At 39.0% G+C, this 23,388-nt stretch overlaps 3 protein-coding genes across 3 annotated transcripts in view; 2 read left to right on the plus strand and 1 right to left on the minus strand.

Annotated features, from left to right (window-relative positions):
- Positions 1-366: 366 nt before the first annotated feature.
- Positions 367-4,934, minus strand: LOC117481428 (tetratricopeptide repeat protein 9A). The gene is made up of 3 exons (XM_034129108.1): positions 4,345-4,934; positions 2,114-2,296; positions 367-892 (listed from the first exon to the last, which is right to left on the minus strand). The coding sequence occupies exons 1-3, from the start codon at positions 4,757-4,759 to the stop codon at positions 807-809; spliced, it is 684 nt and encodes a 227-aa protein (XP_033984999.1). The 5' UTR covers positions 4,760-4,934; the 3' UTR covers positions 367-806.
- Positions 4,935-6,623: 1,689 nt separating this feature from the next.
- On the plus strand, positions 6,624-13,115 carry med6 (mediator complex subunit 6). Its single transcript, XM_034129109.1, has 8 exons — positions 6,624-6,722; positions 8,552-8,711; positions 9,759-9,850; positions 10,202-10,284; positions 10,377-10,485; positions 11,203-11,318; positions 11,432-11,459; positions 12,054-13,115. Exons 1-8 carry the CDS (start codon positions 6,626-6,628, stop codon positions 12,182-12,184), a joined length of 816 nt encoding a protein of 271 aa, XP_033985000.1. The 5' UTR covers positions 6,624-6,625; the 3' UTR covers positions 12,185-13,115.
- A 1,924-nt stretch (positions 13,116-15,039) lies between these two features.
- pcnx1 (pecanex 1) overlaps positions 15,040-23,388 on the plus strand; it is a 58,130-nt gene continuing 49,781 nt past the window's right edge. Inside the window, 3 exon segments of the mRNA XM_034129090.1 lie at positions 15,040-15,392; positions 19,025-19,239; positions 22,873-22,978. Of these exon segments, the coding sequence (XP_033984981.1) occupies positions 15,240-15,392; positions 19,025-19,239; positions 22,873-22,978 (474 nt within the window). The 5' untranslated portion in view covers positions 15,040-15,239.

Here is a 23,388-nt window from a genome sequence, read left to right on the forward strand (position 1 = left end):
ATTATAAAGCTGAACAACTGTCTCTGTTGCAGAGTCAGTCTGTCTCATAACTGGAAGTGTTTGTCAGTATATCTCAAATGACTAGGTTAGCTAGCTAGCTTACAGCAGATCTGCAGTAACATCAGAAGGAGTCATGTGATCACTTTGTTAAAATAAGTTAACATTTTAGTTTCCAACAACAGAGACAGTTGTCCAACTTTGTAATCCTGAACGTCACCAAGTGCTCCGTCCCAGCTGTGTGCGTCACTCTTTAGTGTCCCCGACTCCCCTGGTCTCCCAGCTGTGTGCGTCACTCTTTAGTGTCCCCTGGTCTCCCAGATGTGTGCATCACTTTTTAGTGTCCCCTGGTCTCCGTTGTGTTTTGAGCTTCTTGCAGCGTTTTGTATTTACAGCATTTTGTATTTGCAGTGTTCGGTTTCTGCAGTTTTTAGTAAACGCTGCGCATGTTTCCTCAAGTCGGGGAATGTTTTTTCTAAATGCTGCATGTGTTGTCAAGTTGCTGAAGATGTTTCTTCATGTGTTTTTGGCACATTTCTGTTTTTATATCTGCATCGTTTCTGAAGCTGTAGCGTGTTTCTCCCAATCTAAATGTTTTTTCGCAGTAGTAACGCGTTTGCACCTGTCGGCCACCGCAGGATCATGTACGATAAAAGAAAGAAAGAGAAACTCTTCAAGCACACAACGATGAAATTCAATCACAAAACTGGCAACCAGATGCTGTGCAAGGCAAAAGCAAACGAACATGTTTTCACACCGAGACACTGCAGGTGTGTAAGGTCTGGGTGAAGGTTGATTTGTTCTTGTCCTCAAGCCAGCGCCTCTTTCTTTTCCCTCTGGGCATTCCTGCGGATCTTCATCTCTGTCAGCTGGATGTAGCGGATGGCATTGGTGTCTGGAAACAAAGAGAGGGAAACGCTGATTTATTTCCTGCTCACACAGGAAACGGTGCATCAATATGCTCGTAAATCTTCCATTTAAACTCAGTGTGGCTGCAGGAAATCATGGTTGGAAATTTATTTTCAGCGACTACGGATAAACATGTTTTTGTTTCCAGATGAAACACCATTTTAAATGTTATCTTTTGTGGTTTTAAGCAGTAGAGGACAAAGTACTCATCTGTTTTACTTAAAGGTCACCTATCATGCAAAATGCACTTTTCCCTGTCTTTTATACATCAACATGTGTCCCCTCTTCTTCATGTCTCTTCTACATCAACATGTGTCCCCTCTTTCTCATGTCTCTTCTTCATCAACATGTGTCCCCTCTTCTTCATGTCTCTTCTACATCAACATGTGTCCCCTCTTTCTCATGTCTCTTCTTCATCAACATGTGTCCCCTCTTCTTCATGTCTCTTCTACATCAACATGTGTCCCCTCTGTGTAAAGAGACTCTGAAAGTTTCAGGAACAAAGATTCTCTCTCTTTTTGTCCTGATCCATTTATATAAAAACCTGTCTGAAAATGAGCTGATCAGATTTTGGCCACTTTATGATGTCATAACGATGTTTTGGTTTGTGTAACCATTAGCCAATCACCAACCAAGGTAACCCCCCCCCCCCCCACCTTATCACCTGAATCTCCTCCTAGAGCACCATTGTGTTCTTTTTTACCAAATATCTCTCAGAGGGGCGTGGGGAGGGGCTCCTTATTTTCATCTAAAGTAACAGACAGAGAATCAGCACTTTGGAAACAGGGCTGAAACAGAGGGGATTATGGGATGCTGCAATGATCTGTTTGGTGTTTGGAGCCAAACACTTCAGAGACATGTTCTGTATATATCTGAGACCTGTGATATATTGATGAAAAACAGTATAATAGGAGACCTTTAAGTACTACCACTAGGTAAAAAAAAATACTTTGTCTTAATCCTTAAAATACAAAAGACGGTGTGTGGGAGAGAAAAACTCCCTCTGCAGGGAACACAGGGATTTTAGCCTCTGCAGACCATTTACATGCACTCAAACCTATAGAACACACTACAGGAAAGAGAAAAAGCCGAATAAGCCCCCTAATAAATTCAGTGGAGTAAAAAAGGGAAAGTGGCTGCAAAGTGAATCAAACCAACATCTGTGGTCTTTGTCCTGTAAGAATAAAAGCACTGAGGCAGCTCTGACCTGACGGCTCCTGCTTGTGCGACTCCTTCAGGTAGTACAGGGCCTTCTGGAACTCTCCCAGGTGGTAGTAGGCCACTCCGGAGCGGTACAGAGCTTTGAAGTTCTTCCCCTCTTTGTAAAGCACTTTCAGACAATACTCCTTCACCCGCTCGTAGTTCACCAGCTCCATCTGCAGCAGGCAGGCTGGGAGGAGGGGAAGATGGAGGAGTAATAATAGGGAGGTTAGAACATACCAATACACTTGTTCTTTTGTGTGATTAAAAAACACTGCATGGATTTTCAAATAATAGTTAACATGCGTCAGACAATGGCAAATATTGCATACAATCAAACATCACATAACAAAATAGTGCAGCCTACAGTTTTTAAATGCATAGTATAAGAACCACCATATGCATAAGATGTATGTATATGGTGGTTCTTGTACAACGCAATATTTTACCTTGCTTACAGTATCGTAATATATTTCTTTTAAAGATTTCATGCAAAATGATGCAGGTCTTACTGCTTTGCAAGAAATGTAAACGTTTTACTCAGATTATATATACATCAGTGGTTTGTGGTTCCTACAATTACAATTACGTAATGTGAAATGCAATTTGCCATTTCAAGTGAATATCTGGTGGTAAGCACTCACAAAACAAGACATTTTAAGACATTTCTTGGAAGGATTAACATTTTTATTGTTTTCTGATCGTTATATGAAAAAGTAATAGGCAGATTAATGGTAACGGAAGATGATTGATATCTATACATTATAGGCTTTTGAATCACAACACTATCATATAGCCAGATGTATCGCCAATACACAACCCTATAGTTAAAAAACGTTACTGATAACACAGCATCCAATGTTTGATTTCATTATAAACCAGAAAACATATAGAACGAGGGATTCTTTGAATAAATATTTACCCGAAGGGGGGTTACCAAATACCACCAATATGAAGCGGATGTTTAAAAAAAGCAGGTTGATAGTGGGGTGAGCCTGAGAATGACTCATACTCTTCTATATGAATCATTCATGAGCTCAGGAGTCTCCCAGAATCTGTGGAGAGGCACTGTGTGTGTGTGTGTGTGTGTGTGTGTGTGTGTGTGTGTGTGTGTGTGTGTGTGTGTGTGTGTGTGTGTGTGTGTGTGTGTGTGTGTGTGTGTGTGTGTGTGTGTGTGTGTGTGTGTGTGTGTGTGTGTGTAGGATTGGGAAGTAACGGATTACGTGTAACAGGATTACGTCATCAAAAACAAAGGTAACTGTATTCCCAAAAATCTGATAACTGTGATATTTCTAAAAATTGTGGATTACTAGCAGGATCACTAAAACCTAAGCATTTAGTGTTTGTTGTAAAAGGATCAGATGTTATCTCTTCTCTGTAAACTGTGCTGTTCTGTAGGCTAATACTTTAAATGTGAATCTATTCGCCTACTGCCTGAATCTGCTTTATGGTTTTCACTTTCTTTGGGTCATTGGTTCTTATTTAATTCTGCAAGAAAACCTCTATGTTCATAAAATAGTGTGTTTGAGCTCAACTGTGTGTATTAAACTGAAATGCAGCATTTTCTGTTATGTTGTTTTACATAATACATTTAGGTAAAACACATCTTATTGATATTTATTTTCTTTTTTATTTATATATATATATCTGCATTTATCTTGTTCTGAGTTTGTATCATGGTTTATAGCACTTATTGTAAGTCGCTTTGGATAAAAGCGTCAGCTAAATGCAGTGTAATGTAATGTCCAGAAACAATTCTTCCCAAAATAGGCATCCTCAATTATTTGAAAAATATATATATTTTATTTTTTCTAATGAATGTATTATCAGCATTATTCTACACAATAACCAATAATCCACCATAACCTTTTCTATTGTTCTTTGTTTTATTTTATTTTTTTAATTGATTTGTTCTAGTTCATGTTCAAAATGTATATGTTTTTCCTCGTAAAGAAACCATGTTATTCTTGCTTTTGCTCGGAACATAACAGCACAATACAAATGTATATTTATTTAGATATTTAGAATTGTATAAGCTTTGGCAATACTGTTTGTCATTATGGTCATGCCAATAAAGGATTGACTTGAATTGATAAAGCGCATCAGGTAATATAGTGCAATGTAATGCAATATAATTTAATGTAATATAATGTCATGTAATGCGATGTAATGTGATGAAATGAAATGTGATATAATGTAATGCATTGTAATGTAATATAATATAGAACCGTGTCTCACCGGCCAGGCTGTTGTAGCACTCCAGCTCCGCGTTCTCCATGGCCCCCTTCTGCTCCTCCGTCAGGGAGCTGGGCTTGCTGAGGGTGGGCAGCAGCGGGGAAAGGGTCTTGATCTCCGGGTCTCCAAGCACCCTGCACAGCCCCTTGATCTCCAGCAGAGCGCGGTGGTACTTCCCGATCGCCTCCCGGTACTTCTTATCCTTGTAGCACTGGGTTCCCTGGCTCTTGAAGTCCAGAGCCCGCCTCACCACGTCCCCCGGTTCGTTGAGGGAGGGCTGTTTGAGCACGGAGGCTCCATGGTGCCTCTGGAGCTGCTGCTGCTGCTGCTGGATCCGCGCATCTTTGCTCCGGCTCGGAGGCTGAGCGCACTGCCTCGGGGATCCACCGTCCGTGAGTCCGGCCTTAACCACACTCATATCGTCCTCCTCGGTATTTCTCTTTATGATATCTCCCCTGTCGCCCGGCTGTAAATTAGCTGGGATTTTAAGGTTTTAAATCCACTGCATCCTCTCGGTCGTGTCGCAGCTTTACGTCTCCTCTGCGCGTAAACCCTGCGCGCTGCTGCTCGGGTTCTTCCTCTCCTGCGCGCCGATTGGTGGATAAACACAAGGCCAGTGGTCCCATGGGGGTCCTCCAGCAGGAAGAGGAGGACAGCGTCTGATTGCATTATCAGTTTATTTGGAGATAACTTAATTAATTGTTTGTTTGCTAAATTCACGCACTGTTTCATGTCAAACGAGAAGCATTGAGAACATTTTCTTTATAGATAATGTGTGGTCTTAAGAGACATTTTCGTCATGTATTTAGTTAGCCTTATTGACGAAAATCACGTAACAGTATTCATTATGAAATTACATTTTTTGGGGGGGTAAAACAACATCAAATAATACAAGATAATGAACACAAAATATGTAAGGGTTGAACTATACATCACAAATAATCGTATATTATTTGTGTCAATACATGATTGTAATTTCCTATGTGAATAACACATAACCCAATGTATCTATAAGGGAGATATTCTCATTAGTTCTGAGTTTTAAATAAGATCTTTCCACCATGTTATGTTCCTTTTCTTGCATTCATATTAATTATAGCCAAATAAACCCCGATAGAATTGAAGAATATATGAAAAATGCCTAATTAGTCTGAATTCTTGCTGTCATAAAAGCTGCTTTACAATAACAATGCCATTGCCAGCCTCCTTCCTCTCTCAGTCTCACGCTATTATCTGAAATCATCGGAGGAATGCAGTCATCTCCACTCGGATGAATCAGATAAAGATCATCCAGCATGTCGTCTCTCGCCCAGCAGCCAGCAGCCTCTTCCACACACACGCACACACACACGCACACGCACGCACGCACACACACACGCACACACACACACACACACACACACACACACACACACACACACACACACACACACACACACTAATGACAGGCTGATGTCATCAGACCGGGGTTTCTGCAGGGTAATGGTGTTATTGAAAGGGGAGCAGAAAGCTAGGTGATGAATAAGCTCGTCCCCTTTTACCCCTTAGAAAAAAAACAGCCTCTCATTTGTGACAATAACACTGCGTGTGTGTGTGTGTGCGTGTGCGTGTGCGTGTGTGTGTGTGTGTGTGTGTGTGTGTGTGTGTGTGTGTGTGTGTGTGTGTGTGTGTGAGCATGCTTAAAATGTCCTGTCACACTCTCAGGGTGGTGAACCCTCAGCTGTCTGGGTGTGTCTTCGGAATCTGGTCTCTCTGGAGCAAATGCTGCAGATCAGAAATAAGAACCGTGACCCTGAAAGCTGTTGCATTGGATTGCGCAATACTCAAACTGCGTGTTGTCGCCTTTAACTGAGACCCAGATATACAGCCAATAAATATGCTAATGCACAATGTTATAATATGTTTTAGGACCCCCTCGAAAATGAAATGCTACATCTCAAGGGGCTATCCTTCAATAAATGAATTCTCAAAAATAAATTCTTTAATACAATTAAATGTAAGAGTTTATCAAATTCCTGTTGCTATCAAATTATGTTTATGTAGTTTGAGTTATTCTCCTAAATTATTCTGTTTATCAAATTATAATTATGTTTGTCATATTTATACTTTTATAAAAGGAAAATGCATTTTTTAATGGATTTTTTTTCTCCTATCATCACATGCCTATTATTTGTTTTATTATTTATGCTGTTATTATGTTCAAGCACATTTTCCTCTTCTATTAAAAGGCATTTCCATTGCTTTATTTCTTCATTTTATTCCATTTTAACTAATTATAAAAAAGATGAAGACGTCATCCAACTACGATCGGATGCACACTGATGACGTCCTCTTTGTGAGGCTGTTGTTTACATCTGTCATGGCGTCGGTGGATTTCAAAGGTAAAGAAAGATGCTACATTTCCAGTTTATTCTTTATTATACAGTTATTTAGAAGCATTTCCTCTTCGCTGTTGTCATATTCAATGAGTTAACAATGCATGTGTTTTAGTGGAACACCTTAAAAAAAAAGCTGCTGCGTTTATTTCCTGTTGTTTCACATATCTTTGTAAATGCTACATGCTATCGTTAGCAACGGTTAGCATTTCCTCCTATGCTTTTCTTAGCATTTTGGCTAGTTTAGCTAATGCTGGCTGGGTATGAATGGTTAATAAAGCAACGAACCGAATTGTATTAATATAAATTCCAGCAATGTTGTTGGGAGAACATTTTTCAGAAACCGATTTGTTTAACATTACGGTTTGCAGAGGTGGGAAGTAACTAAGTACATTTACTCAAGTACTGGACTTAAGGACAATTCTGAGGTACTTGTACTTTACCAGAGTATTCACACTTTTGGCTACTTTATACTCTACTACTCCACTACATTTCAGAAGACAATAGTGTACTCTTTACTTCTTTTGACAGCTTTAAGTTACTTTTTAGTTTATTAGGTAATACAACATATAACTCATTTATTAAATACACATATATGTATAGGTTAATTTATCCATGAGTATGGTATAAAACTGGGAGATTGACAACAATTGATAAATGTTTGTTTAAAGTATCAGAAATGCTTTCAGCCACTCAAATATGGAGATGTTCTACTTTAATTATCTGTTTTGCTCCATAGAGAGGTTAAGTCCCGCCCATCTACTTCCAACCCATGGGACCTTATTTCGGAAATATTATGCATTGAAGTCAATGGGGAGAGAAAGATTATCTTTCGATCCCGTTTGAATTGTGCCACGAATTACACACATGATGTTTGTCAATCTTAAAAAATCATTTCCATGTCAAAAAAGGTCACAGTTTGTCGTAAAACTGTTGAAATATAAGACTATGAAAAATACACAACTAGAAAGACTACAAATCCCAGAATCCCAGTCCCGCATGCTGGCTCTTACGGAACCGACTAACTCCCCTTGTGTGTATGTACAGCTCTCAACATGCCCAGACTTGGAGTGATTTTCACCTCTTTTAATACTTTCCGCCTCATTCTGAAAGAAAGAAGTGAAATGTGCCAACGTGACGGCCGTCTTGGTGTGTGGTGCGAGACGGGAGATGTAGTTCATTGAGCGGTTTCACACAAAAAAAGTGTTACTTCACAGTTTTACGACACATTTTAATTTTTTTGACTTGTAAAATTATCTTTTAAATTGACAAACATCATATGTGTAATTCGTGGCACAATTCAAACGGGATCGAAAGATAATCTTTCTCTCCCCATTGACTTCAATACATATTTTTTCCGAAATAATGTCCCATGGAGGTCCCCCGGAAAGGGAGGGACTTCGCCTCTCTATATCAAAGTGAATATCTTTGGGACCAAAATGGACTTTGATAACAATGTGATGGAAATGTAGTATTTTCGGACTATTTATGGACAAAAAGTTGAATCTAGAAATGAATCTTCACACTATTGCAAGAGAAGCATCATAAATTGCATCCTTTTTAAAATATTGACTAACCAACTTCAATAAAACAGACGAAATACATGGTGTATATAATTAGTGATTTAGACCACAGCCCTTTTGTAATAGTCCTGATTGAAGCTGTTTGAAATACTTTTTAAAAACATAGCAGGACATTATAACCTGAGGCAGTGATTATGATGAATAACATAGGTGCCTGATCCATCCATGCCTGAAATAATCTGTCACATGAAACCAATGTGATTGTATTAAACTGACTTAAAACATTAGTTACATTTTTCGATCGATTTGCAGACAACCTCCTTGGGATTTCCTGGGTGGACAGCGGCTGGGTGCCGATTCTCAACCCTGGAAATGTTCTGGACTACTTCTCTGAGAGGAGTAACCCCTTCTACGACCGCACCTGTAACAACGAGGTGGTGAAGATGCAGCGGCTCACTCTGGAACATCTGAAGTAAGTTCATCTTAAACTCTGCAATTTGGTGCTACTTGGAAAATAGTTCCACATAATGAAACATAAATTAAAGGTCACCTATTATGCAAAATCCCCTTCTTCATGTCTCTTCTTCATCAACATGTGTCCCCTCTTCTTCATGTCTCTTCGACATCAACATGTGTCCCCTCTTCTTCATGTCTCTTCTACATCAACATGTGTCCCCTCTTCTTCATGTCTCTTCTACATCAACATGTGTCCCCTCTTCTTCATGTCTCTTCTACATCAACATGTGTCCCCTCTTCTTCATGTCTCTTCTACATCAACATGTGTCCCCTCTTCTTCATGTCTCTTCTACATCAACATGTGTCCCCTCTTCTTCATGTCTCTTCTTCATCAACATGTGTCCCCTCTGTGAAAGAGACTCTGAAAGTTTCAGGAACAAAGATTCTCTCTCTTTTTGTCCTGATCCATTTCTATAAAAACCTGTCTGAAAATGAGCTGATCAGATTTTGGCCACTTTATGATGTCATAACGATTTCTTGGCTTGTGTAACCATTAGCCAATCAGCAACCAAGGTAACCCCCCCCCCCCCCCACCTTATCACCTGAATCTCCTCCTAGAGCACCACTGTGTTCTTTGTAACCAAATATCTCTCAGAGGGGCGTGGGGAGGGGCTCCTTATTTTCATCTAAAGTAACAGACAGAGAATCAGCACTTTTGAAACAGGGCTGAAACAGAGGGGATTATGGGTAATGCTGCAATGATCTGTTTGGTGTTTGGAGCCAAACACTTCAGAGACATGTTCTGTATATATCTGAGACCTATAATAAAGTAATGAAAAACAGTATAATAGGGGACCTTTAAGAGTCACATTGAGCTTAGTGTTTTACCAGTACAATGACTACTGAGTGTATTGTGAGATGCATGCAAATGAATTATCATGCAGAATCGAAATCCAATAAAAACACACAGATGTAATTGTTTGGTTTTAAAGGTCAGAAATATGTTTCCAGTACAGTGACCTCCTACAACCACAAGCAAACATTTGTTTCTGTCTCATTTCAGCCAGATGGTGGGAGTGGAGTACATTCTTCTTCACGCTCAGGAGCCAATCCTTTATATAATCCGGAAACAGCAGAGGCAGTCACCAACACAAGGTGAGCATCTGAACGCTACTGATATTGGTCCGGCAGAGAAAAAAGAACATCTTATAGTATATAAGATTCAGAACAAGAATCTGGTTTACTTCAAAGTTGGCGCACATATACAAGGAATTGTGTTTTTGTTATACTCATGGCTGTCACAAGAAATCTGTCACACACACATAAGAACCTAAGGACTGCAGATGGAAATTCGCTATTAGCTCAACTCTGGCATAAATCATCCCTTCTCTTTTCTGAAATGAATGTATTTGTATGCATGGTTCTTGTTAAAATAAGTACATACATTTAAATAACATAGCACTGGAGCTTATTTCTTAAGATAATTCCTCTCTTTCCATCCTCCAGACATTCCCTTGGCTGACTACTACATCATAGCAGGAGTGGTGTATCAGGCCCCCGACCTGGGAACAGTTATCAGCTCCAGAGCGGTGAGAACTCTTTGAACTGAGTGTTGGAAATGCTTTTCATGATGGATTCTAATAACATTTAAATGATGTAACATGAACCCCCTCTGTTTCAGCTCTCTGCTGTCCATGGAATCCAGTCTGCTTTTGATGAGGCCATGTCGTACTGCCGCTATCACCCATCCAAGGGATACTGGTGGCACTTCAAGGATCAGGAGGAGAGAGGTTCGGTTTAGTTTAGTTAATTTACAATATACCGGGTGTCCGCGGGCTCTTAAAAAGTATTACAAGTTGATAAATCAATTTAGCGAAAATTAAGGCTATTAAAAAGTATTAAACGGCATTTTCCAAGGTATTACATTTTGTAGCTTGTTTTCAATAAGTATATAAATTGTCCAAAGGGTTGTATTCTACAGTATGCCTGAATGTAATCATTGCGTAGGTGTGTAGTGTGATTCTGTGTAGTTTATTTATGGCATCCCGTTGGATTTCATCTGAACAGGACATCGCACGCTCACTGCTTGATAGCGCGCGAAGGTCCGTTTACGCCGGTTGTTAAACAACATCGTTATGGGGAAATGCAAGTCTGCGTCCAAATGGTTGGAAGATAAGGAGGAAGGACAATCAATACTGTATATAGTCAATGTGAGGTAAAGTGTGTTGCCAATGTAACCGGTTAAAACTCCAAGTGGCGATGAGGTCTTAAAATGTATGGAAAGGGTCTTTAAAAAAGGTCTTAAAAGGTCTTACATTTGACTTCAGGATTCCTGCATATACCCTGATATAGAAATGTAGTGAAATAGCTCCTGTTTTGAAATCTATTCAAAACAACAGATAGGGAAGTCTTCAAGAGCCAGAGCTATGGCGCCCTGCAAGCTTGAAATGTTTATAATAGGAAGTTCATGTTTATTATGTTGAATATGGGATAACTCTTTTCTACAGAGAAAAATAAACCCAAGACTAAGAAGAAGGAGGAAGCGAGCTCGCTGTTCCAGAGGCATCGTGTGGACACGTTGCTGCTGGACCTCAGGTCAAAGTTTCCACCCACGTTCTACCAGGTACACGTTACACCAACTCAAAACTATAACTATTGGTATATTTCTATTATTCATGTTAAATCTTCTTTGTCTTATCTTTTGAAATCACTTAATGTTTTCCCCTGTGATTTCAGCCTAAGCCTGGGGAGAAGCCCATTCCAGGTATGAACCTCAACATTGTTGTATATACTCAGATCACAAAGTGACATAAGTATCAGTCTGTGGACATCAGTGCGTAACATTGAATGCAGGGGCGGACTGGCCATCGGGACGTTCAGGACGAATGCCGATGGTCCGTAACTGAAGTGGGCCGGTCGGATAAGTCACTAGCACCCCCCCCCCCCGTCGACAATTTACTAGCGGTATTTACTTGCGGTACCGAGGTGGGCCGGTCGGATAAGTCACTAGCCTTTAATCCATATTTCATAACATTTCAAAAACAACATTTTTACCGTGCTCAAAAAACTCATGCAGTGAAGAGTTATATTCAGAGACAGCTGATTTAATTAAAATAATATCTTCCAGATCTGACCTTATCCAAATTGATGATTTTGCTTTAGATTTTCTCTTTGGTCAAAAGCCCTAAGTTTGATTTTGTTTGTGGTATATTTACACTTCACTTTGGGTCTGTGCATAACTAGGAAATGTTGTCTTTACATTAAGATTTAATTTCAAAGTACATGTTTAGATTTTCATGTGAAATTGGAGCTGGAACAACCCATGAGTTTCCTCTTAGTTCATGCTTTTATTTTGCAGTTGAGGTGAAGAAGGAGCCTGAACCCCCGGCAGAGGCTGTTAAACAAGAAGAGAGGGAACCGGCCACCAAGTCCTCGGCCCCCGCCCCACCCAGCAAACCCCCCCCAGAGAAGAGAGCCAGGCTGCAGTGAGGAGATGCTCGTATCACTCTGGGAATATACAGAAAGGAAAGTTGTACAGCACTAACTGAAACCACAGCTCAGGAGCATTTTTGTTTCCTCTCCATATGTGCAAGATCCTCTACTCATTTGATCAGTTTGGGCTCAGAATGAACCGGTGTAGGTACCAGATGTGTTCGGCCTCCCAGATCTGTTCGGGGTCCGTTACGCTTACCAATGACGTCACGCATTGGCCGTACGGCAACCCAAGAATATTAAAAACTAACAATCGACAGTGAATGTATGTTAGTGGAACTGTGTCTTATGCTCTTACGTTGAGTCTGGAGTTTCAATAAATTCGAAATCATCAGTAAAGTCTAAGACCATATTTCCGAGGGATATGCTACATATTAACTTTCTATTTTATGCATTTCAGTTCTTCATTAACATTCCTTAATTAACACTTCACTTTCCTGACACAGTTCCACTAACATACATTCACTGTCGATTGTTATTTTTTAATATTCTTTGCGGAATTCGGCCGTGTAAAATGTCCTCTTGGGTTACTGTACAGCCAATGTGTGACGTCATTGATAAGCTTAGCGGACCCCGAACAGATCTGGTAGGCCGAACACATCTGGTACCTACACCGGAACAAAAGGCAGCTTCTCTCAGTGCCAGAACTACGTTAACTCTGTAACACGAGTCCTGTGCATGTGATGAGTGTTGAGCTGTGCTACTAACGGGTTGAGTGCCTGATGTCAGCAGGCATTTAGCAGAATTCACTAAGGATGAGGTTTTCTTGCTGATAAGCTGACCTCAGCATCAGTGTTGGTTTACTGACACAGGGTGATGTGTCAGAACGCATCATGTTATCTGACTCGTCACCTCTCTTTGATTTCAGACACTTTCATCAGTTTTTTGTAAGGAATACTTTTGTATTAAAATATATCACTTACTGTTTCCTGGCTTGTTGGTTGAGTATTTGTCTCTCATGTTTTTTTTATAGATTTTTCCTTATGATTTGGACAAAATATAATTTAAAAATATATTGTATTTCTTAAGAATGTGAGTGCTTTCAACACTGATGGTTTTGTCTAAGATTACAAAAAGTCTAAGTTTAACAGAAAATGTGGACAAATTAAAATGGGACAGTATGACCAGTAGTTAAATGGGAGAGTATAAGTCGCAGATGTCACCATTTGCTCCAAAGTCTCAATTGCCAAAATGTTACTTTTTATTTGTATACACTTTTGCTGTCTGTCTTCCTGGTAATGTTTAAGTAAAATGTCACAAAACAAATATTAATTTAGGGGAAATAAGCAGGCAACAAAAAGGGTGAGAGAACTAAGCAATGCTGAATATTAGAAGTTTATCCTATCCATTTCTCTACATTTATTTTGACAATTAATTTTACTTTTATAGGCTACTTTTGTACTTTTACTTAAGTACGTTTTTTGATACAGAACTTTCTACTTGAAAATGAACATTATATAATAAAGGTTTAGGTCACTTTTATTCCTTTATTTTGTATTTCATGCAAGACTACAAAAGGTTATAAATTGAGCAGAATCTGAGTTTAAAATGGGACAGTATGACCAATAGTGGGCGCCCTTTGTTTATATATGATCAGATAACCTAATTGCCTTAAAGACACGTTTTATTTCATGATTTTTTCACGTGTGCAATTGTACTCATGGTAAAGTCAAACGTCATTGAGGAAATATTAATTCAAGGAAAAGAAACGGTCATTAAAAAAGTGGAAAAGTGGTGAATATTATAATTTGTACTCCGTTCATTCCGGTTCATTCCTATGAGAGCTGCTCCGTGGCGCATGAAGAGCAAAAGTACCCGTATGTGGGCCCACGGAGCATGCGCAGTTTAGTTTCCCTTAAGCCCCGCCTCCGGTCCACCGCTCTCGGCTCAGTCAGATAAGAGCCCTATGCTCTGAGTCAGATGAATGGGGAGATAATATCCCTGTTTTAGCGCATTAAACAACTTTTAGACCCTGACCTAATGATTGAAATAAGGACAAAACAAGTGTTCGTGCTGCGCAGTCAGAATTATGAGATTTTCGGGGGGAAAAAATCTGAAAATATCCATATTTTTTTACTTCAGAATTCTGAGAAAGTCAGGACTCAGGATTCTGAATATATATATTTTTATATATCAGAAAAAATGAATTGAGTCAGAATTCTTAGATTTTCTGAAAAAAAAATCTATATATTTTGTCTGGGAAACAGTCAGGATTCTGAAAAATGTTTCTGGAAAAATAAAATCTGAATAAAATTAATATTTTTTTATTTCCAAAAGATAAGCTATTTTTTTCAGAATTCTGAGAAAAGTCAGGATTCTGAGATTTGCATTTTTTTATTTCAGTATTTTTTTTATTTAATTTTTTCAGGAAAATGAAAAGAAAATATGTTTTATATATATATATTTTTTTTAAGTGAGAGTTCTGAGATTTTCAGGAAAAAAATTGCAGATAAAAACAAAATATTTGTAATTTCAGAATTATTATTTTTTCAGATTTTCAGGGGAAAAAAATGATCAGAAAACATATTTTAGACAAATTATATATTTTCCAGAAATCTGTGGAAAAGTCAAGATTCTGAGATTTTCAGAAGAAAAATAAATATGTATTTATTTCAGAATAAATAAAAAAAATGTATTCTGAGGAAAAAGTCAGGATTCTCACATTTTTAGGGGAAACATTCTCAGATTTTCATTTGCACAAAAGTCTTTTTCGGACAAAATGAGGTCACGGCAATTGTAGTACCACTGTTTGGCCACTATAGCCATTCCATAAATCAGCTTCAATGTGTGGCGCACTTCCAGCGGACTTCGCTTTGGACCGTAGCTTCTTCTTCTTCTACTCCCGGATACCACGAAGAAGAAGCGTCTCGCAGGGCGTGGTGGGATAGCTGTCTACTCGCTGGAGGACCGAACAGAGCCCCAGCTGGCAGCTAGGAGAAGATGGCTGCTGCTACATGGGGGATTCTCAGGCCACTGTCTGAAAACACAGCCATGTTCACCGATCACTAGCCCGGTCACCTCCAGGTAGTTCCGTCGGTCGGGATAACCGAACATGGGGTCTCAGACTCTGCAGATCCTGAGGCAGGGGGTCTGGGCTTCAGTCACCGGAGGATGGTACTACGACCCCGATCAAAACACCTTCGTCAATGCGTTACATCTGTACATCTGGCTGTTCCTGCTGTGCTTCCCTTTCATCCTCTACATGGTGAGAAAAACCTCTTTAAGACCTCCCTTAAACCTCATTTTAAAACCTCCATTTGTTGTGTTTCTGCTGCGACCGTTGAGTGTCCGTTAGATTGTTGTAACGGTCGGAGTCTGGCTATTATCTGGAGCAGGGACAATGTAACGTCTCTTTAAACTGACAAAACGACACGGAATATTATAACTATACTCTAAATGTGTTATAAAACCAAAAGCTTTTTAAAATAAAACGCTGAAAAACGTTATTCCTGTGTCAAAACATTGTTTAAATTAATTAGCTGCTCCCTTTGTAAAGTCTACCATCCACATGATAGATTGGACCATAATAATAATAATAATCATAATGCTAACAATAATAATAATAAGCTTTTTTACAGCACTTCACAGTAGAGAATTTACATCTAATAAAATAGTCACAGAAAATGTATATCACATAGAATACAACAGTTTTAATTTAAAACTACAATCAAAATGTCGAATAAAACCAAAAGCTTGTGTAAAATAAACCCTGAAAACGCTATTCATGTGTCAAAAATGTTTTTGAATTAATAGCTTCTCACTCTTGGCATTTTAAAACGTCCTTTATTGGTGTTTTTGTTGTGACTGTTGACTGAACAGTGTCTGTTTGGTTGTACCAACGGTCGGAGTCTGGCTATTATCTGGAGCAGAGACAATGTAACGTTTCTTTAAACTGACAAAACCACACATTATATTAATGCTTCGCTCAAAATATGTTATAAAACCAAAATTGTCTGTAAATTAAACGCTGAAAAACGTGATTCATGTGTCAAAAATGTGTTAGCTGCTCCCTTCTTAAAGTGTGTCATCCCCCAGGTTGGACCATAATAATATTAAGCTTTTATTGTATAGCACCTTTTATACAGTGCTTCACAGTAGAGAACTGACATCTCATAAACAAACAACACTGAAAATGTGTTATAAAACCAAAAGCTTTTGTTGAAAAAACGCAAACATTTTTTGTCAGAAATGTGTTTAAATTAATTACCTGCTCCATTTTATAGTGTAATAATAAGCTTTCTTTATAGCACCTTTCATACAAGAACTGCTGTCCAATGTGTTTCACAGTAGAGTATTGACATACATACAAATAACCACAGAAAATGTATATCACATAGAATACAGTTACCAATTAAAGACAATATTTAATAAACCGAGTAAAGACATAGATTAAAATGTAATATAATATAATATAATAGTGCATTAAAAGGAGGATAGTGCAAATTCACATTGTGATTAGAACTCGAAATAATGGGAGCCATGGGATGATGTTAATAAGGATAATAACACTACATCACGGGACAGTTTAAGATGCATCAGAGAGCAGGTGTTAAGGTGTAAAGTAAACAGATATGTTTTTAACTTTCTTTTTAAATATATCCACTGAGCAAGCTTCCCTGATGTCTGTAGGTTTTATGTGACTTGTGTGTGGGTTTTATCACAGTGATGCAGTTAGGAAGCCTTAGCATTTGTACCAGTTCATTAGCTTGTGTGTGGCAGGCTGTAATCAGTGAATGTAATTCCCCCCCCCCCCTTTTATCTCCTTGTTGTCCTCCTGTCGGTAGTGATTTGTGGTATCTCCAGTTTTTCAGAAGCCTCACCAGCTGTGAGAGCAGGAGCTCAGCTGATAGATGTCACAGTAATCTGTCATTTTTATTATCCATGAAGTCGCACTTAATGGCTTTTTGCTCACTCCCTTTGTCACAGTGTGTCTCTGCTGGTTTTCTGAAGCGTTGTGTTTACTCTGGCACATTCAGGGTGTCCGCGGGGTCTTAAAAAGTATTAAAAGTTGATAAATCAATTTAGCGAAAATTAAGGCTATTAAAAAGTATTAAACGGCATTTTCCAAGGTATTACATTTTGTAGCTTGTTTTCAATAAGTATATAAATTGTCCAAAGAGGTTGTATTCTACAGTGTGCCTGAATGTAATCATTGCGTAGGTGTGTAGTGTGATTCTGTGTAGTTTATTTATGGCATCCCGTTGGATTTGACGTCATCTGAACAGGACATCGCACGCTCACTGCTTGATAGCGTGCGAAGGTCCGTTTACGCCGGTTGTTAAACAACATCGTTATGGGGAAATGCAAGTTAGCGTCCAAATGGTTGGAAGATAAGGAGGAAGGACAATCAATACTGTATATAGTCAATGTGAGGTAAAGTGTGTCGCCAAGGTAACCGGTTAAAACTCCAAGTGGCGATGAGGTCTTAAAATGTATGGAAAGGGTCTTAAAAAAGGTCTTAAAAGGTATTACATTTGACTTCAGGATTCCTGCATATACCCTGACATTGGTGGTGGAAGTATTCGGATGCTGTACTTAAGTTAACGTTCCTAAACATTAATAGGAAAGTACATTACAAGTCCTACATCTAAAGTCCCACCTAAGTAATAGTAGAGAAGTATTATCAGCAAAATGTACATAGAGTATCTAAAGTAAAAGTAGTCATAGTGCAGAAAACATTTCCGCTTTATGTGATATTTTACCATATGAAATCAGGTCCTTTTTATATGAAATTATTATATAATTAATGTGATTGCATCAAGTAGCATTTCACGGTTGTAGACAACACATTTCTGACCATCTTTGACCCTCAAACAGTTAGTCCAGCAGAGATACATTATGTTAAAATATTGTTGCATGTTTTATAATAGACAATCTTGATTTGAAAAGTAACTAAACCCATAAAATAAATGTAGTGGAGTAAAGTTAATAATTTCTCTTTTAAACGTAGTTGAGTAGAAGTATAAAGTATATCATTACTCAAGTACAAGTCTTTTTATAATTTAATTTTAGTACAGTACTTTAATAAATGTTACCCGTGACCCCTGGTGTTAGCTTGCCCTTTAACTGTGTCAGGACCCGACACCTATTCATAAATGATATTAGTCCACTTATACGTTTTTATTTATGTATTGTTTGTCAAATATTTCATGACTACAGGTCGTGTCAGTGAATCTTTCTAAAACGCCTCCTGTCCCCCGTGTCAGGAAACGCTCTGCTATAAGCATGCTAACCTCTATATTGAGAAGCTGATGGTTGAAATGGTCTGTGGTTTCCGATCTATTCCTGGAGTGGAATACTCAGCTCTGCGGTTCATATGGAGCCACAGGTTAGAGAGCTGCTGCTTTAATAAGTGTAAACGGATGCAGCAGCACGACCAACATTTTGATTGATCGATTGATATTAAACTGACTACCTGTGGTCTTGGTTTTTTTTGGGACAAAATGTCATTTAATGAACGTCTGAGGGGCTTCTTCAAAAGGCGTTTTTTTAAAACACAATACTCATAGAAACAAATTACTTAATTAAATATGTAGAAGAAACAAAAATAGCAATTGGAAGAAAAATGCATTAGCATGATGGAAAATATGTAAGAGAAAAATAAAAATACTATCAATATTAGAGAAACATACTATGAGAAGAGACAGAAATATTATCCAAGAAAATACTCTATTCAATTCCTAATACTTGAAAAAGTTAAAATACCATAAAAAGCTGTGCCCAGTTTTTTTAGTACAGAAATGTGCAAAATTTGATGAAACAGACAAAGTACAGTCCAGCTCCTTCTGCAGTATCAGATACTCTAAACTTCACTTCTGCTACTTTTCTTAATGCCAGGCCCTGAAACCCACCATGGTGATCGTGGGAATCTACTGCGGAGTCATCGCCGCCATGTTCCTGCTGCTGAAGACGGTGAACTTCCGCCTCCACCATGCCCTGGACGAGGGGGAGGTGGTGGAGCACCAGGCCAAGGAGACCCAGGGCAGCAGAGGAGGCACGGAGGGGGCCAACGACGGGGGAGTCACCCGCCGAGAGGACAGCAACGGCCCGGGGTGAGTCCACGTCTTACTCGCCCCCACGGAGGAGGAGATGTGTGGCGGGGGATGTGGGTCAGGGGGGAGGGTGACTCAGAGGAAGACTCGGTGGTGTGGTTGAGCTTCATCACGTCACGCTTCCTGATCAATGATGGGGAAGAGTCGCGTGGTGGTGGTGGAGGAGGAGTCATTTAGAGGTGATCTGAGGTTCTTATCAGCGCACAGGTGAAAGGTCACGCTCCCGGGTGGTGAGAGGACAGGTTGCTACAAGAAGAATCAATACATCACTTTAAAGGCTTCAGATAAAGGGAGACAGAGCCTGGCTGCAGGGCTGCACCAGATAAATATATCACTAAAAACTGTGTTTCTCAGCCCTGGGATAATTGTCTTGGAAACTGATCAGTTATTTCCTAGTCACATGACCTAATTTGCCTCCATAATGGCTGGTGATAACACTTGTGTTGTTGAGCATTTTGTTTTAAACTCATCACAAGATCATTGCTTAATAAAGTCAAGAGTATTGACAGTTAAATAAGTGCTAATTCTGCTTTGATTAGGGTTTTAGTAACATCATTAGTATGATGGTTATGTTAAGCTTGGATGAAGAATAACAGCGTACAATGAATTACACAAGTTGATGAAGTCATTTAAATCGAGCATGTCGTCGCTAACTGGGCTGGGTGATTAATCACATTTTATCTTCAATTTTCATTTTGACATCAAGCGATTATGAAAATATGATAATCAGTTAAATTGATTGTTGTGCTAGATTCAGATTCAGTCTTGTGGTTAAATCCTCATTGAATATAGTTTAAGATATTTTAAAGAGTTTTTACAGCAGTACAACATATTTCATCCAATTTATTGTGGTATAATTTATTTCTATTTGTTATTTAATATTTATGTTTAGTAGTTTCTGCAGTAGATTTTATTTTCATTATTTTTGAAGTTATTCATTTATAATTAAAGGTCACCTATCATGCTATTTGTAGGCAAAAGCATAGGTCTCAGATATATACAAATATATAAAAAACATGTCTATGAAGTGTTTTGCTCAAAATACCAAACAGATCACCCATTCTAGCCATGCCTCATATCCCTCTATTTCACTTCCTGTTTCAAAAGTGCTGATTTTGAGTATAAAGCTTTAAAAAATAAAAAAAATGTATAAAGAATAAAAAAGGAGGGGGCGGAGCTTATGCAGGACCCGGCAGCTACTGTCTAAACTAAATACTGCCGTGATGAAACACCATATCATGGATTATCAAGGATTATTTCTGAAACAGTATGGAGCTCAAAGGCTTTCTCTCTTGCCGGTTATACCACAAGGTGAGTTCCTTTTTATTTCCTGCTTCTTCACACACATGCTCTCCAGTACAGGTTAGCTCTGAGTGTTAGCGATGCTAATGTAAACACCGACCATATTACGTCCAAAACAGTTGGGCATTGTTTCTGATAGCAACGTTTCTGATAGTGCCGTGGGTCCACATTTCAGATATTACGTCATATCGGACGCAAATCTGGATCAGCTCCGTTGTACCTCCGTTTTTAGAGATTTGGGTACGGAGGAAAAGAGAGAGGGTTTTATTTTCTGACGCTGCGTGAGTTCCCTGACACACCGGGGACACATATTTATGTATAAAAGACATCAAAAAGTGCATTTTGCATGATAGGTCCCCTTTAAAGTATACATTATTTTATTAAATAAATATACTTTCACATTATCTTTTTTAAATTTCTGTTAAATTATATTAAAAGGATAATAAAAGATAGATAATGAATGCAAGATGTTTTCAAAGTCAGTGAGTGATCATATTAAATTACCGTCATCTCAATTAGGACCAAAATAACAGTGATTGTGATTTCTGCCACAATCAAGCAGCCCTATTAGTCCCCATTAAACTCTATCTACTGTCCCATCAAAAAGTACATCATATGTTTTTATGAAGAGGTGAAGCCCTGATTCAGACCAACACAAGCCAGAGAGGTTTTTCAGGGTTTCTCTGCCCATGACTCTGACTCACATTCCTGAGGGAGTGATATCCTGAGAGAGCGCGCTCTGCAGCCGCGCCGCACATCTGGATCTGCATTCCAGCTGTTAGAGTTTACACTGAGCCCAGTGAGGCTGATGGAGGTGTTTTTTACTCTTTCCCCTCACACCCCTCTTTTTCCAGTGATGCAGTTTGTTATTGGGAGTGTTTGTGTTGTGGTTTGACCCGTTATGAAACGTCTTCTTGGCATATGGAAATGATTTATAGACAATCCTTGGCAACGTTTTTGCTTTCGACATACCGGCTGGTTAAACAAGCAAGTCCAGGCTAAAAATAGAGCGCAGGAAATCTACATTTTTTTTGGGCCTTCACTGGATTCCCAGAAGCATATAAAGGATTTGAAATATGGTCCTGTTTTTGATGTCTTTTTAGTCATGTGTACGGATTGAAGGGAAGACGTTTTTCTGACCATCGTTGCTTTTCCCAAAATCATTTAAAGACACAGGAAGCACAATTTTTGTTAAAGGCTAAATATGCGTTTATATTATTTCGAATAAAGTATTTAAAGTATATTCCTGCCTAAAAATAGTTTTCTACTGAATAGACAAAACATATTAGTTTGATACAGATCCTCTTTTCACTGTCTTCTTCCTCTTTTATGAACTTTTGTTGTTTTCTTTCATTTGTTTTGTGCGTTAATGCAGATTGTAAACCACTCTGATTGGCCTTTTGTCTAAAATGTGCCTTATGTATTACTTTACCTTACATTATGACATTAAAGGTCCCATGTCATGGCCATTTCTACTGATCATGATTCCATTGTTGAGGTCTACTAGAATAGATTTACATTGTTCAATGTTCCAAACTCACATTGGTTTCTCATACAGCATCTCTGTATAGTATGTGTATTCACTCTCTGTCCTAAACGCCTTGTTGGAGCTCCTGCCCCCCCCCTCCCTTTGAGCCCACTGTGCTCTGATTGGTCAGCTCGCCCACTCTGTTCTGATGAGTCCACCACCGTTACAGCTGAACATCAGTGATTATTTGTTACAATGGCGTTTGTTAGCAACCAGAAACTGACACCAGTAATGACAAACAGATGAGAATGCTGCGAGGGGTCTGGGTGCCGTGTTGGCGGGACGTTGCGCGGCTCGCTGCTCCGCCCTTTGAGGCTCGAGGAGCGGATAGTGTGAGCTGGATTACTGGTGTCATTTCCTGGTTGCTGCGTGGGGTCTGAGGGGTCCGGTGCTCCGCGGAGCTCAGCCTGAGAGTGTGTGTGTGTGTGTGTGTGTGTGTGTGTGTGTGTGTGTGTGTGTGCGGATTGGTCCATTTGGACGTAGTGACGTCAACCTTCCCCGGAAGAAGAAAAAGAAAAATCTCAACAAGGCGTTCTGGGGCAGCATAGACACGTCTTTTCTGTGTTAGAGTTTTACTCTCTACAGGGTGTACTTTGAGGGTTTGTGACTTTGCAGACCGTTACATAAGCTACATAACACACAAGGGGACGGGTAATAACCAGAAAATGGGACCTTTAAACAGCTAAATATCATCTCAACATATTAAATGACTTTTTTTTAGTCTGTACCATGCATTCAGATTTAAGAGGGGGTGTGTATTGTGCCTTCTGCTAACTCAAGTCTGTGTGTGTGTGTGTGTGCAGGGACCCTGGAGGGGGCATTGAGATGTCAGACTTCATCAGACAGGAGACCCCTCCTGTGGACTGCAGCTCCAGGAACTCCTACATCGGGCTGGAGTCCAACCAGCAGGTAACAGAGTCTGCTGCACACTGACCATACTGCATGAATATCATTCATTAATCCAAAAAGATAAGGCCTTAATTGTTATTAAAATGTCTTGAATAATAAAAACAAGACTTGGAAGGTAGGATTTTAGGAATATAATTTTTTTTCCCATCATTGCAACTTTAAAGTCTCAAAGCCGTAGGTGATATCTTTTTTATTTATTTAGCAGATTGCTTTATATTTGGTTTGTGGGTAGAATTATCCATGTATTCAACGAACAAAGTATGTGTTCAGTTAACTTGAGATGATCCAAAAACATTTACCTGATGAAAGAAACGGTTCACAAAGTATTCCTGTAAATCTCTGTGTTACGTGATAAATGATCCGTGAAGTACTGATACACATTTACAGAGAACAGTCTTTAATCTTCCCAA

The sequence above is a fragment of the Trematomus bernacchii genome, unplaced genomic scaffold (genome assembly GCF_902827165.1).
Source record: "Trematomus bernacchii unplaced genomic scaffold, fTreBer1.1, whole genome shotgun sequence".
Taxonomy (NCBI): domain Eukaryota; kingdom Metazoa; phylum Chordata; class Actinopteri; order Perciformes; family Nototheniidae; genus Trematomus; species Trematomus bernacchii.